This window comes from Hetaerina americana, unplaced genomic scaffold, assembly GCF_022747635.1.
Source record: "Hetaerina americana unplaced genomic scaffold, ioHetAmer1.1.p SCAF_5, whole genome shotgun sequence".
NCBI lineage: Eukaryota > Metazoa > Arthropoda > Insecta > Odonata > Calopterygidae > Hetaerina > Hetaerina americana.
The window spans coordinates 33,403,264-33,419,070 of record NW_027287095.1 but is presented as its reverse complement, the minus strand read 5'-3'; the positions used below and the strand labels follow the sequence as shown (position 1 = coordinate 33,419,070).

The 15,807-nt window shown below is 37.0% G+C and overlaps 1 protein-coding gene across 2 annotated transcripts in view; it reads left to right on the top strand.

Annotated features, from left to right (window-relative positions):
* Positions 1–14,043, top strand: part of LOC139693921 (uncharacterized) — a 72,626-nt gene extending 58,583 nt beyond the window's left edge. The window contains exons 3-8 of one of the 2 annotated variants that reach the window (XM_071592256.1): positions 7,160–7,305; positions 9,354–9,558; positions 9,878–10,310; positions 11,168–11,358; positions 11,827–11,961; positions 13,493–14,043. In XM_071592256.1, coding sequence (XP_071448357.1) covers positions 7,160–7,305; positions 9,354–9,558; positions 9,878–10,310; positions 11,168–11,358; positions 11,827–11,961; positions 13,493–13,782 — 1,400 coding nt within the window. In that variant the 3' untranslated portion in view covers positions 13,783–14,043. Of the gene's footprint in view, positions 1–7,159; positions 7,306–7,490; positions 7,648–9,353; positions 9,559–9,877; positions 10,311–11,167; positions 11,359–11,826; positions 11,962–13,492 lie in introns of those variants that run through there. The other variant, XM_071592257.1, reaches the window with a different exon arrangement.
* The last annotated feature ends 1,764 nt before the right edge of the window (positions 14,044–15,807 follow it).

Genomic DNA, 15,807 nt, shown 5'->3' with positions numbered 1-15,807 from the left:
AATGTGTTATGTATGTATGTATGTGCAGTATAAGTTACCTTAATTCGACTCCAGTATTGTGCCCGCGGCAAACGTCGCAAGTTAAAACATATTCGGTTCGCCTACGCCCGTTTGTGAAGAAGAAAAACGCTTTCCACGAGGATGTTTCTTCACATTAGGAAAACAGAAAAACGTCAAATAGGACAAAATCTGGACTATATTGAGAAAGAAGGAGAAACTTCACATTATCATATGCGGGACAATCGCAATTTCGCATTGGATTTCGCGAAGACACCTCTCCTGTTCAGTTTTTCAATTTACCAACATGTAAAATGTAAAATTTCAACATTCATGATACTTCTTTTAACGTCATACGACCATCTTCTCTCACAATGGCGGCAGCAGTGTTAAAGTTTAATAACATAAGAGCGGCGACAGGCGCTCCGAGTCCACCTTCCATTAAAATAGAATTAATGTCACTCTCTTTAAAAATTTTTAACCTTTTTTTAGTTTTGCAATAAGAAAGAAAAGACCCCCCATGAGCTTCCTGAAGTATTTCATAGGTCTCGGCGGGCGAATCGTACCGACGAAAGCAATATATTTCAAGGCAGCGTCACGTGCAACACGCCATTGTTTCCCGTAACTTCATATTTCAGCGCATCGTAGGGCCAGGTGTTATATTACGTTGTTGGGAAATGCAACACTTTTGGGCAAGACTACGAACAAACATAGATAAATTCCTAAGTAATTAAGAGAATATTTTTGGACGTAAAATATATTTTTTAATCTTTTAAAGATGCTATTATTTCAATGTGCACTTAACAAAAGAAATTAATTTTTGTATAGGGGTCAAAATTATTTCATATAAATATGGATAAAGCGTGGGCCGTTTGTCAATGAAATCTCATTAGTAAAATAAATATATTGCCACTATTTCTTTTTAACCTAATGACAAAAATAATGAATACTGATGAAATATTTATTTTCAACTTTTTAAGATAGAAATAAAATTATGAGTCACAAAAGCTTTTTTTTCATTTTGTACTTTCGGTATTTTTAATAAGGTTTGGTATCATTCCCTCCTCAAACTTAGCTCAATCACTTGTTACCTAACGACACCCAAGTTCCAACTATCTGCAACCCTCAAACCCTATAAAAGAGGAGGCTTTCTTTGCGAGATTCAAACCTTCACCCAAGGATTAGACACCCAAATTGTTAGAGCATTCTGGCAAGGTTGGAAAGGAGGGGGGGAGAATAGAATCGAATTTGAGCTCTGCCAACCCACACCTTCCCATAGGTACTCTGGTTAGGATTGTCATAGAACATGTAAATCCGGGGAACTGGTGGGAAGTTTGGGAGGAAAGGGTGTGGAGGATAGAGTGGATGATCAACTGAAATGTGATAAAATATTACATTGTCAGTGGAAATACACAAGAATAGGAAGTTTTAAGTCGATTGAACAAAGAAAAGTTGGTGAATAAACTATTTCAAATTTGAATTCTACAAAACGAATTTTATTAAAAGCGAGTAACAATAAATGACATTTCCCATTTCATCCCTTTTTCTAAACCCATGCAAAAGTAGAACATTTGTTGCAAAAAGAATAAATAGAACAATTTCTATTTAACGAAACATTTTTAATTTAAGGTACTTAATTTTTATTATAAAAATATTTTTAAAAACATTGTTAATAGTACATATCGCGCGTACATGAAGCTCAAAGTAAACTGAGTTATTGTCCCTTACGCTTCGCAAATGCAATATCCTCGTGTTTGTCATGGATGTAATAAAGCATTTTCAAATTATTCACAAAAAATTGAAAAAAAAACGAAAAAGTTTCATTTAGATAATTTCAAAATTATTCTAATAGACGAGATATCGCCTTTAAGTAATCTCTTGAAGCGGTGCTTATGTTGGCTAGGAGCTAATACAAAGATAAAAAAAGTAAAATAACATTTACTTTTGGCAGATGTAATGATTTATTGTGAATTTAAACTTGGATTTGGATTTTTTTCGGCAAGCTAACCAATTACAATACGAAATACTGCGGGTATATTCAACATAATTCCCATGCATGTTTTGACGTGTCTATGGCAACTTGATCCATGCACTTTTGAGCTGTCCAGTACTAAACAGGAACTTTTTGATGGTCGCGCGTTCGATTTTACGGTGTAAAAAACGAAAATACAAAAACCACCTCAATATATCAATTAAACTATGTAACTCAAACACGTAATATCTGAAGTAATGATTTTAAACGTGTCTAATAAGCTATTAAACTTAAAATAAGGAGACGCTCTTCCTTGTAAGTCACATTAGGAAAGCTACTTCTCATACTAACGCACAATTGCCATCATATTTAGCATATTATTCTCTAAAACCTCTCGATTTCTTATTACTTTTGCACGGTGCCTAGAACAAGGAGAAAACTTAAATATTTTTTTTTAATCGCATTACATCCCTGAATCGCTTCCTCTACGAAATCGTACATAAATCAACGGCTTCGGTGGCACCTGCTCTACCGCACAATCCGGAACTTTCACGGATCTGATATCACCGTCGGAGAAGGGCTGTGCGGAGATGGCATTCAAACTGGAGAGAGAGTGGTTGCAGGGAAACTGTCGGGTCGTAATTGGTTGGAATGCCGCCAAATAAGAATCGGGCGAGAGGGAAAAGGGGAGTGTAGGGGAGTGAAGATGGGGTGGGAAGCGATTGCCAGAAGGTATTACCGTTAACGGCCAAGTATCGAGCAGGACTGTGGAAAACAACGCCTCAGAGTGAAGTCCCGCTTGATTGCAGGCGGCCGGAGGGAAGTGGTGCTGGAGGAATCGAATTACCTTCTCCCACCCTCCCCAACCATTGTTGGCCCCTGCTAATTAAAATGTTTTGCGAGAGCATGAGTGGTCTTCCGATAGAATCTCCCAGCCGCTCCGAAACCTGAATCCGGGTGATCCTATCAACGGTCTTCCGGATCTACGTTACGAGAAAAACTATCCTGGAGTATGACCTGATGTTCAGTTGCGCGAAAGGACATTGTGCAGCATCGGAATCCAGGTTTATAAAAAGATGAACGACTTTGAAAGGGCGTAGTCCCTTCCCATGGATTTGCGCCGAAACGCCTTCATCACACTATTTGAAATTAGCTAAATTAATGATAAAGGGACCACGTCAAACCTACCCGAGTGTTTAGTATATGTTTGCCATTCGTTCACATTCTATACCAAAGCTAGTTAATAACGCACATCTCAAGCATATAAATATTTAAATTTCAAAAAGTTACTTCATTTGGATTTCCCCATGGGACTGTGTGCTTTTCATGAAATATTATGTCTGTGCGCTGCTGAGGAATCCACCCTAAAAATTACCAGCGACATAACCAATCCGTCAATCAGGTGCTCAAATTCATAAATAATAGATTCCGACTGGCGACGAAGGAATATTCCGCATAAGGTATAGGAACCAAGAAAGCCTCCATAAATTACCATTTCATTTTCATGAACGGAGATCAAATTGAAATCGGCTAAATTTCTATTTAATTTCTAGACGATCGATAGGCCGTATTAAGGCTTTTCACAAAGTTAATTCACAGCAAAAATGCATACACATTCCATAAAAGAATACCTCTCCCAAAAAAAATCATTTCCGTATCATGATCGGAAAAAATTATTCCATAAATGGAATCCTGATTTCATTCTCCATACGGATAGGTTGTTATATGGAGAACAATTACGGCTAAATTCGAGATGTAAACTTTCTTCCTCTTGGAATTATGGAACTTCCCCTGCATATATCACCGGATCAACCGAATGCTAAATGCTGAGACCCGCAGTAAACTAATGCATGCATGCATGCAATGCATGGATGAACTCAAGTAGAGGCTCGCTAATGATAATGGCACTAACGCTAACCTCTCTTCGAAAACCTCCATTCTATTTCATCAAATTTTAAAGAAATAAAATAGATCATTAATAACATTTGAAGTTATGTTCACATTGAATATACTCAGTAAAAATTATTTAAAGTAACTGCTCCTCTATTTCGTAAAACTGGTACGCTAAAAATTATTTAAAGTAACTGCTCCTCTATTTCGTAAAACTGGTACGCTATCAGTTGGCTATCGCACGAACTTGTAGGTCAGTAATAGTACTTATTCAGTAAATTACCTGTTACCATGGATTTTAAGTGATTCAACTTTGCTGTCAAAGGGACCTTGTGCCCAAAATTTTAGCTACTGCCGGAGTCAATATTTTCTCCGTCAGTGTTCATTTCATCAGCATAATATTCCCGCTGCACAGTGGTTATGAATTTGAGACCCCTGCCACTTGAATTTGAAAGACTATCATGTCATTTCTTTTTGTTTTTAAATGTGTAGCATCACCTATTAAATTTCCCCAAAAGAGCGCATTTCAGAAATATTTTTTTGGCTTACTTGAATTAACCGTATCACTTATTTCGGCACGGCCTTGTTTACATCGCTTGCCACATGCGTATTCTCATACTCATCGACAAAACCAACTTCTATGGGCAGCGTTATGGGTGTTGTATCAGTCTCAGTCTCTCCTCAATCATTTTCAATACTATTTATTGCTTGACAGTCGCATTCTTCAACCCATTCATTCAAGATAATTCCCCTATTTAAGTCTTCAGCCGCCCCTAACAGTTAACGTAGGTCATGTTTATTTACATTTTATTTACATGTTTTTTTACATTTTTCCAATTTTCAGTCCTCCAGAAGTACCATCAACAGCCTTTATGCCATCTAAAAACATCTTCCGTGGTAGAGCATCGACTCAGGAAGCCGAAGGCCCGTGGTTCGAGTCCCGGTCAAAGAGACTTTCTGCTTGGAATCCGCACCCTTTCACCTTCCCCACTAGACTTGTGATCGTCCTTTTATGTGCCCATATCCCTTTCCCTGAATTTAATTTTGAACGAACCGGCCAATAGCATGAAATTGTGGAACTAGCTTTTATCTCATGCTATATCTGTCCTGCAAATAAGCACTGAAATCATTTTTCATACTTATGGTGTTCCTTTTCGGTCGATAACCGACTAAGCGTTTAAAGGTAGTGTTAGTGCTATTATTACAGGAGCAAGTGAAATACTCATATTTATTGCTTTGGCATAAACTGGTAAACTAAACGGTGGTGTATTGCCTTCTGGCGAAAAAAGTAGACGTAACAACCTAACAAGAGGAGCAAACCGATTACATTAACAAAGAACTTTATCTTCGTGGTACAACCTATGAAAACCCTCCCCACTGGAAGGTAGCTCTTTAACTCCCTGCCAGATAATATCATTAAAAAAGAGTCCTTTCACTAGTTTTAAAAAAAATCAAATATTTGGGTTGAGAATGGATAATAGGGTCTTTCCCCATTAATTCCATATTTTCTGATATCATTTTACTGGTTTCCTTATTGATGTTTATTTAATTTGTTACTCAATATAACCCTATACTTTTTCGTACCAAAAAAAATTGAAGAAAAGTCTCCGAAATAATTTCCTAAACGATGTCTGGTCATTATCTTTCAATATAAGTATTTGACTAAACATGTAATAGAATTAGAAGGTATTATATGTTAATGGTATTTTGGTGAACCATAGTCTATGCAATAGTCAACTAGTTTTTGCAATAAAAACAATACTGTTTATTTATTTTTTTTAACCCGTGCACAATTATATGAAGCCTCCATCTCAATTTTCTTCTCTGTAAAGCTCTTACATTTTCTTTTCTCATTGGATATTAATGAACAAATGAAAAATCAAAACTGAAATTGAGAGGTGGATACTCCTATCTTCCACGAATTATACGCAATACCGAGGAGCCCAAAAGTTCCCCAATCCTAATTCAATTCCCTAAATCCCTTTCTCGCCTCTTGTCATTCGAGTAGTAGTAGTAGTTTTGAGGGGAGGCGACCGACAGCTAAGGTCATTTGCGCCATAGGGGAAGGACAGGAAAGGATGAAGGGTGGAGAGAAACCCGGCGTCGGCATTAGCCTACTCTTTACGAAAGGCGCCAAGGGGTCCGCGGCTTAACGTCCCATCCGACGGACGGCGTACTCACTCAAAGTGCCCTCCACAAAGCACCTCAAGTAGGGATCGAGATCCCTTTGAAAAATATTCAACACCGCCGGGATTTGAACCCGCGCCCTCAGGGTGGGAAGCCAGTACGTTAGCCCCCGCACCATCTCGATCCCCTCTTGTCATTCGAGCTCACACCCTCCGTCAAGCATCATCGGATGGCCTACGGATTAAACTCACTCAACAAAATCTCACTGCAGTTTTTGTCCTCAAAACCGTTGCAGTGAAATAAACATTGCCTCCAAGGTCAGTATTGGCTTTAATTAGATGTCAAAAACATTAACGTCCTCAAGTCCGCGAGCGCGCGCACGTTACCTTTCACGACATCCGAAGGGCATTACTCTTAAAGGCTTGGGCATATTTTACCCTCAAGAGGCATTAATGAGGCATTCACCAACGCGGTAAATGGTTTAAAAACACGAAGCCGCGCTCAGATAAAAATTTTAAGCGCAAGCTCACGCCCACGCACTCAGTGAATGCTATCGAGGTGAGGGGCCCTTGGCACGCGAAGAAAAATCGCAAAGAGCAAAGGATGTAGACTGCAAAATTAACTTGTGTAATGCTTTTAATTAAGCTAAGTAAAATGCTTGAAGCTCCTTATAATTAATTTCAGTTAAGTTATATCCAAATTAATTTTTAAGTTCAGCCCCAAATCAATTTGATAAATATATTTTCAATCCCACGAAAAGTCTTCTCAAAAAATGTCCTATTCCTCAGAGAAAAGATGAATCATTATGGAGGCAGACCAACTGTTATATTTTTCTCCAGATGAGGAGAAGTATCTTAATGACATTCTCTATCAGTTTGTCTCGCATTGGTACGAACCTAAAATCATTCTCAGGAGGCTCTCCTTTCGTCTCACGGCTCGACTTTTGACATGTCAAGTTCACACTAGGCTCAAGTGTAAGTAAACCAACGCGTTCCGTCAAAATGTTAATAGAAAAAATCAATTTACGAATTGTAAGAATCACCCGAAAAGTTAACTTTTTGGCCTAACTCATAAACGTTTAACTCGTCACTAACCATTTCTGATGATGTACCTAATATGATCTCCCATTCCCCCCCCCCCCGCCATCCTCTCACCTTTCTCTTTCCCCAACAGGGGTTCGCCACCTGATGGGAGAGCCAGATTTCAGGAGCGTCACGCTGCGATGGGAGTGCGATCGGATGTACCCAGCGCCCACCTACGGGTTCCGCGTGAACTACTGCGAGGTTCAGGCGTGGGGGCAGGATCGATGCCGCTTGCAGGTGAGGCGGGAAGGAGAGGCAGGCGCGCACCATGCGACGGCGGCGGCACACCCCCTCGCCACGCACACTCGGGATGCCCTCGAGGGCACCATCCGAGCGTGAGATCGTGGCCTTGGGAGGCCGACCGCTCCCCTTCTCGGGCTCAATCCCTTTACCGCTCTTTCGAATTCGGTGCAGGGGCAAGAAAAGAGCCATCCTCCGCGGGGGGGTAAAACAACTGGTCCCGTCCGAGAGGCAGTCCTTAAATAACGTAAAGCCTTTGTGGGGCGAGAGGGAGTGTTGCATGTCATCGTGTTACCTTAAGGGGAGCAAAGAGGACGTTGGGGAGGAACCTAACGTAACGTACGTAACAATGAATTATTTGTCATTTTTTTACTAAGAGAGAATTTTAGTCATAATTAATCACCAAAGAACGCGCTGTTCAAATGCTCACCAGTGCAACTGTCGCTCCAGAATTATTTCAGTATTTATCAACCTGTTGAAAAAGTTACAAAATGTTTCATTTCACTGCATGCATGTGTTTTGATACCACTAAAATAAAAAATAATAAGTGGTAATTCATGGAAGTGTACTTTTTCCAGTGGACTAGTATTTGACGGCATACAAGACGCACCCTAATTTCAGTACAACAAACATAAGAAAATAAGTTTTGACAGTCCTCGCGAAATTGCTACACCCCACCAACTTAATTTTTGGTATTTTTTTAAAACAAATAATACCACTCCGTAAGAAGAGCACACGCTGTTTTGTTATAAGCAGAGGTGAAAAAATACGATCAAGTTCGTTCAACACGATATTCACGTCACATAATAGTAATGAGCTTAGCAATAACAATCCCAGCTACAACAATCTTCAATTGAATAATAAATATTATATATATATATATATATATATATATATATATATATATATATATATATATATGAGTGTGTAAATATATTGATATTTATATAATTATCTCCAATTAGGTAGTACTGACCATCTGGGGTAACAATAACATTCATAATTCTACGTTAACCCATGAATTTCGAACTTTCACATAAAAAACGTGGGTGTTTTTTATTCATTATTTTAGAAATTAAACGGTAATTGAAGTTGACAGCAGATTATTGAAGTTAAAAACTCTTGGCCGAATCTAAATGATCTTTTTTTTCTTAAATGTGACCGTTGGACACATTAAATCCGGGAATTACGTGAGATGGAAGGATACCATATCTTACGGATTCTTACAAAGGGATAGGGAGGTATAAAAACCTAAAATTGCCTTGCGTGATTTGACGGCGATCCCTAAGGGCGCCCGACGGAACAAGGTGACGAGGAACCCTCCTCTCAACAGTTTGAACAGATTTCTATGATCGAATGATTCAGTATCCTCTTAAGGAAAATATTTTCATGCAGCTAATCATGTTTTCCATCGATGCAACTGGAATTGCAGCCAAAGGAAAAAAATTGGAAAACTCGAACATACTGTTTTTGTAAGTTAAGATGTTATTGCCTCTTTATTTGGTCGTTCATCAACATTATAAAATGTAAATTCGCTGGTAATCTAAGAATAAGCATAAAAAGTAACGGCATCACTATGTTTGGGAAATCTCTTAACTGAATGTTTTCCTTCAAAAGCTGTGCCTGTTGTGAAAATCTGTCGCCATTAAGACACTAAAAAAGTTTTAAATATATTCCTGATATTCAACAGAATGCTCATGAAAAATCACTTGAGTGAGGTCTAAAGAAATCACGTTCAAATGAACTTCAAGATAATTGACCACAATTAATGAAATATTTCCAACCAAATCTCTCTCAATAATCTCTGTATTAGCACTTTTGATAGGACAGCTCATATTAATTAGTGTTTGCTGAAGTATAAATAAATTCAAATTTTGTTAGAAATTTTAATTAGTCAGAATTATTATTTCTAACTGGTAAATCCTTGATTGACCACCTACAAAAAATAAATGCAAAACAAAATAATGTAAGGATTGTTTTTCGCTGCACTAAACAAAATAAATGGCTAAGAAGATTTACATTTTCTATCTTACTTCCCATTCAAGGTCATTAATGCTACATCCAGCAATGAAGTTCTTATGGCACCCAACTCTCCAATACGGATGTTTTTTGCTCAAATTGATGGTCTGAGAATGGCCACAAATTACTCCTTTGAAGTTTGGCCGGTCGCAGTTGGAGAAGATCAAGACTTAATCTCCAGTGATTTAAGGGCAAATTTAAGCAAAACAATAGTCTTGGAAACAAAAGGATGTAAGTTACCTTTCCCAGCAAGTTAAACATTTGACCGTTGACCCTTTTTTTTGAAAAACTCAAGGTCAGACATGCCTATGAGTTACACTGCTTTTGACACATGTCAAAGAAGTGCAATTGATGGCAGTGGCTACTCGCAATTAAGATTGTGTTCAAGTCCTCTCAATAACAATTCTAATTCCATGGTCGAATGAAATAGCATTTCCCAAAGTAACCAATCATGTATACATTAAATAACAAATTGAAGAACTATGACACTGAATAATAAAGAGAATAAAATCAATCGTTGAGCATACCTTTGAAAATTATATTTTATCAGTTTCAGCGAAGGCAACCTTATGCCTACCACAATTCAGTGAGGTCGAGGTGGAGACTGGACCATACTTTGGGGGAAGGATTGCCGTTGAAGGAGTGGATGATAGCATTCCAGATGATTCATTGGTACAAAATGCCACTGATGACCCTGATACCAAGGAGAGAAAGGACAGCTTAAGAACAGGGAAAAGAAAGAAACAGAGGAGAGGTCGCTGTTGGGTGGATGGTGACCCAGAGAGCCCCAAAACAACATACATTCTGAGGATAGAGCATGGCATGGAAGATGCCTGCGGTGGCGGGAGTGTTTCAGCCATCAATGAGACAGCAGTCTCTGCTTTCGTCATGGTGCAGGAATCCCGATCCATTCTAACTCACAGTGCTCGGAGATTTTTGGTTCTTTGTTCTTACCAACCTGGTACCCTAACAGTTCGAGCAGGGTGAGTAAAAGGGGATGTCAAAATTCACTTTGGTTCGAAAACAACAAAAGGTATTGCTGAGATGATTTACTTTCATTTACAAAATTGCCTCACCAAAGCTTATTGATGTATAAAAAGGACGTATTAATTCAATGCATTCATGACCCACCCAGGAAAACTTGAAAGTATAATTTTGCAAACTTTTGCAGTGCCCATGACTACTTGAGCAACCATAGCCACCATCATTGAAGTCTGAACGTCATGTGGGAGGCACATATTTTTTTGTTGATACTTATGCAGAAAGCCATATGAAAATATTTTATATTTTTCATGCCTTTTGGCATTGCAGATTAACATGAACATTGTGGTAGTGTTAATACCAACTCTGCAAATCCAGCAAACAAATCTAATCAAAAGGCAATGCCACTTTGAGAACTAGGGAGGAAATCCAATACAAGTCCTGGTGTTCCCTTCCCAAACCTACGGCTATAAAAGATACACGAGTAAAGTTTTTATCTCTAACAACAGAAAATAGCATATTCTAACAATGTCACTCAATGTATGTATTACATATCTTTTGCAGTAATTTGTTTCATGTGTATTCACAAAATTTCAAGAAAACATGTCCATACTCTACTACACTGCATATCATACACAAGCATATAATTTTTATAATATGCAATTGGACTCATTTTTTACAGCAATAAATATATCATCTACATCAGTTAAAAGATTATACATCATCAGATTGGATCATTAAGCATTATTTCATTTTTTTAATATATTAATACACATGTATACATTTTTCCTGCTCTGTAGCAGATTCATGGATACCTGTATAAGTGACCCAAAATAATGTATCATTTATTCCAAAATAGAATTCAACTGCCATCATCTGGTAATAGACCTGATACAACTGTGGAAGGTCTTGGATACGCAGATGATAAAGGTGAAGCAGAAGCTACCAACGATGTCAGAGAACCACGAATACTTAGACAGTCTCGAGATAGGAAATATGAGGGACTTATAATAGCCAGGGCCCGCACAGCTGAAAAGTTGACAGCACAAGGTGAGAGCTCTCAAAATTTTAAACTTCAGGAAATGAAAAATCACAATAATTATTTTCTTAGGCAATACTTTTGGGTTAGATATCAGAGATACCTAAATAAATATTATTAAAGATTTTTTTCAAGTCCTTGGGCTAAAGAACAAGTGGTATATTAATACATCAAATAACTTCAAAGACATTATTATTCCTCTGTAAAATGTCATCCACAAACTGACTGACTGATAAAATTACTGTAAAGCATAAAATTAAAAAAATTAATGCATTTATTTTAAGTACCACTACATATACCAAGTGATTACACATGTAAAAAGGAGATGTGAATAGTCAGCTGGGGTATATAATATGTGTGTATATCATGTGAGAATAAGATTACATCACATGAAAATTAACTTCAATAGTTGACACAACTCCACTGATAATAAATAATTCTTTTTTTTCTTTTTTCATATAACTATCCTTGGTGAAAAGAACATCAAAAATCATCAACGTCAGCACAACTGGTTCTAATGATATTGCTGGTTGTTGCTGGAGTAGTCGGATTTGCAGTTCTTGCTGTTTGGCGCTTAGTTATTGCAGGCACTAAATGGAGACATGGCCTTCTTGGTAAGTAAATTTAATGTGGGATGCACATAGGAGCACAGTGAGCAGTGGTAAAAGGAGTTCCTGGCCCTTAGTGCCGAGTTCAGAGGTGTACAAAAAAATCACTTCAACAAATTAATGTGGTGAAAACTTGGTCCTGCGGGTAAAACTATAATGGCTCACTATAATGAATGGTGCTTCACAACAATTACTATAATAATAGATTGAATTCAATTACAATGACTAACTTTCCACTCACATCAAGAAAGACCCACAGCTAATGATAGATTACCTACTTATGAAATTTTGCATTAGTTTGGATGGCCATTCTACATTTACTGAAATAAATCCTAGATACAGCAAAAGATACTGAATCACGTGCATAGTTTTATGATTAAATAATGTTATTAATTTTGGAAAAATAATACTTATGTGATCTAAAGTGAAGCCATGGGCATAAGGTGAACACTGAAAGCCAAACTGCAAACTACACAATAGTGACCCAGCCTTCAGAAGTGATTGTAATAAATAATAAAGAACTACATTCACCCATGATGTAAATTTAGCCTTGGGCTTCCACTGGGACACATGCTACAATTTGTAAGGTTTTTGTGATAAAGGAAGTATTTGAAGCATATGATAAGAAAGTTAGGTGACTAACTGGTAACTATGTGACTTTTTTATATATCCATATAGAAAACATGACCTTTAGAACATTTAAGCGTGTTCTAATATGACTGCATGTTGGTGCAAGGGAAGTCCAGAGCTCATTAATCCAATTGAACTAACTACTGACAGCATGGGTTATAAAATACCCACCAGTTCATTAATGACTGTCTGGCTTATCAAAAATATTGATCTTGAGAGAGGTTAAGAGATTAGCATCCAATTGTTGTACAGATATTATGAAACTCAATTTATACCCATTCAGGCACTGATAATAATAATGACAGTCTGTAATAAACAGGAGTGATTTCAATGCACACATTTGTCAGAAATATAAATTTGCCTTTTATATCTATCTTAGAAAGAAAATATATAAATATCCATTAATTTACTTATTCGGTATTCTCTAGTCAGAGATTTTCATAAAAAATTTCCAAAAAGATAACCCATTCACAACAGTTTTGCTGAAAATTCGATTATCTTGAATATTGGTAAATGCATTCTAAGTAGATGTGATTTGTTTCTTTTTCAATCACAAATCCCATGGAAATTACCCAAAACATTAGAGAGATATCGGTGAATCAAGTAAGTATAAAAAAGTCATCACACACAGAACTGAAAACTATGCTCATAGAATATTTCCTGGAGTTTCATTTGTACAATTTTTATTACATCAAATTATTAAGCTGGTCAAAATCAACTGAGAATTGAAAGGTTGATGCTTATTTTCTATAAATTTGATGGATTAGGATTAGTTTGAGTGTGTGTTCTGGTATTTGTCAACATAAACCATACCTATACGAAAGCAGATCATCAAGCAAACATGCAATTTGTTTTCATAGAAATCAAAATTAATCAACTAATGAAATTTATTTCCTGAAACTATCAGGGGAATATGACTGCAGCGAATCCATTAATGGAAATGAAACAGTAACAGAAGTGAGTAGCAATGCATCTGTGGCTGATATGGAAGCAGCTACCTCTGCAAGCATGAGCAGCGAGAGTCATGCTGCATCCTTTTCCGATCAACGTGAAAGTAGTGTGAGTGAAATTGCAAATCAGGATAGGGAAGGTTCAGTGACGAATGAGATAAACAATATGGGGCTGGCTGCAGATGCAGAAGAAGCTGATAAGCATGTCCTCAAAATACATGTTCACTCTTCTCAGTCTGATGCTTAGACCAGAGGGTGGTATGTGATAAATGTGTGAGCTATTTATTGCCATTGAATCAACACACACTACCAAAGACTCAATTCTTGGTTGATTCCAAGAGCAATCCTAATTGTGAGGGAGCAAAATATGCAAACTTTGTACGTGAATACATTCCTTAATAAGCTCCTAAAATTAATTTGACTGTACTGTAATTTTAAATTTATTTATGGCTTTGCTGACATGGCCTCTCATGCAATGATGTAACTTAAATGAGAGCTTTTTTTAAGTATTTTCAGATTGCTGTTGCATTAAAAAAAACATCTTTTTAACTTATACTACAGTTTCCTTTTTTTTTTGGCTTCATCAGAAATCTTCACAGCAATGCCTCAATTTCACCAGAAAACATTATACAACTAATTTTTTCATTAATCCAGTGGGCCTTGTTCAACTGTTTTTATACTTGAGTTCCAAAACATTCCATTCTCTCTAAACTAAATATGTCAACTATTGAAGGATACCAGGCCCCTTGCAAGAAATTCTAGAGCATACATTTAATCCATTTTCATTAACATTTATCATAATACATGAACATCAAAAAATTTTTTGTCCAGGAGGAAAAGACATTGCTGGAGTATTTGCTGACATTTTATCTGTAATGCATTTTAAATTTATTTTACATAAATTGTCAAATCTGTAGTTTTACAATGCCTTCATTGACAGTCATTGATTTGAAAAGTAGTAGTAGTAGTTTCTCGGGGAGGCAACCGACAGCTGAGGTCATTTGCACCATTAGGGATGGACAGGAAAGGATGAAGGGTGGAGAGAAAACTGGCATTGGCATTAGCCTTCTCTTATCAAAAGGCACCAAGGGGTCCGCAGCTTTATGTCCCATCCAACAGATGGCATACTCACTCAAAGTGCTCTCTACAAAGCACCTCAAGTAGGGATCAAGATCCCACTGAAAAATATCTTCCACCTCCTGGATTCAAACCCACACCCTCTGGGTGGGAAGCCAGTACATTAGCCACCACAACATCTCAATCCCCCAAATTGAAAAGTATCCAGAGCCATGACATGGAATGATCAACTAACATGAAACATGAAAGTGTGTGGAATAACAAAGTCAATTATTTCATTTCAATATGTTATGTAAATTCCATAAAGTTGTGCCTGAGACAACAAATTTTTTTACATGAAATATGTTCGAAAATTGCAAATGACTACAAAAAGCATTTTAATATATTTAAAAGACAAAATAATGAAGTGCATACACATATATTTGGCGAATGGTTGAATAGAAAAACTTAAGTGAATACACTAGTGAACAGAAATAACTATCAGCCATCTGAGGTTAATTAGGTTAACATTCCTAAGAGTAGCATAAAAAGAATTTTTTAATTCACTTATAGCTGGCATAATTATTAACTGTAATTATTTGATATGTGATATGTAATTATGTAAGCTGGCTGCAATAAAACAGCAATGTTTCATATGCTGATCTTCAATAGAACACTTTCCCTACCAGGCAAATAATATGGATGATACAAAGCTCGAAAAAATATGTGCTTTTGTTGACTCATCTAAACTCAATTTTCTAGTACAGATTACTGTTAACTCATATCATAAAAATAATTCTGTGTGCACGATTCACAAGGAACTCCCAGATTGAAACTCATGACCACTTGGAAATTCAGGAAAATCAAGCTCAGGTCAGCTTTTTTGACTGCTAAGTCAAAAAAGCTGACCTGAGCTTGACTTTTGACTGCTAAGTCAAAAAAGCTGACCACACACCACATATGAGCAGTTTTATAAATTCCTGAATACATTTTTAAGTGTTTACGCAACTATTTAATGATCCATTCATGAATGAAATTCACAAAGCACATGATGTATACCAAAAGAGAAGAAACAAAATGAGTTCTCACCATCCAAACAGGTACGAACATAATGTTGCCAATTATCTGAGACCCTTATGAAAAATTAGAGAAAAACACTCAATAGTTTTGTTGCCGTCACAGACACACAAGAGTGGGCAGTGTGTTAGCCTTGTTG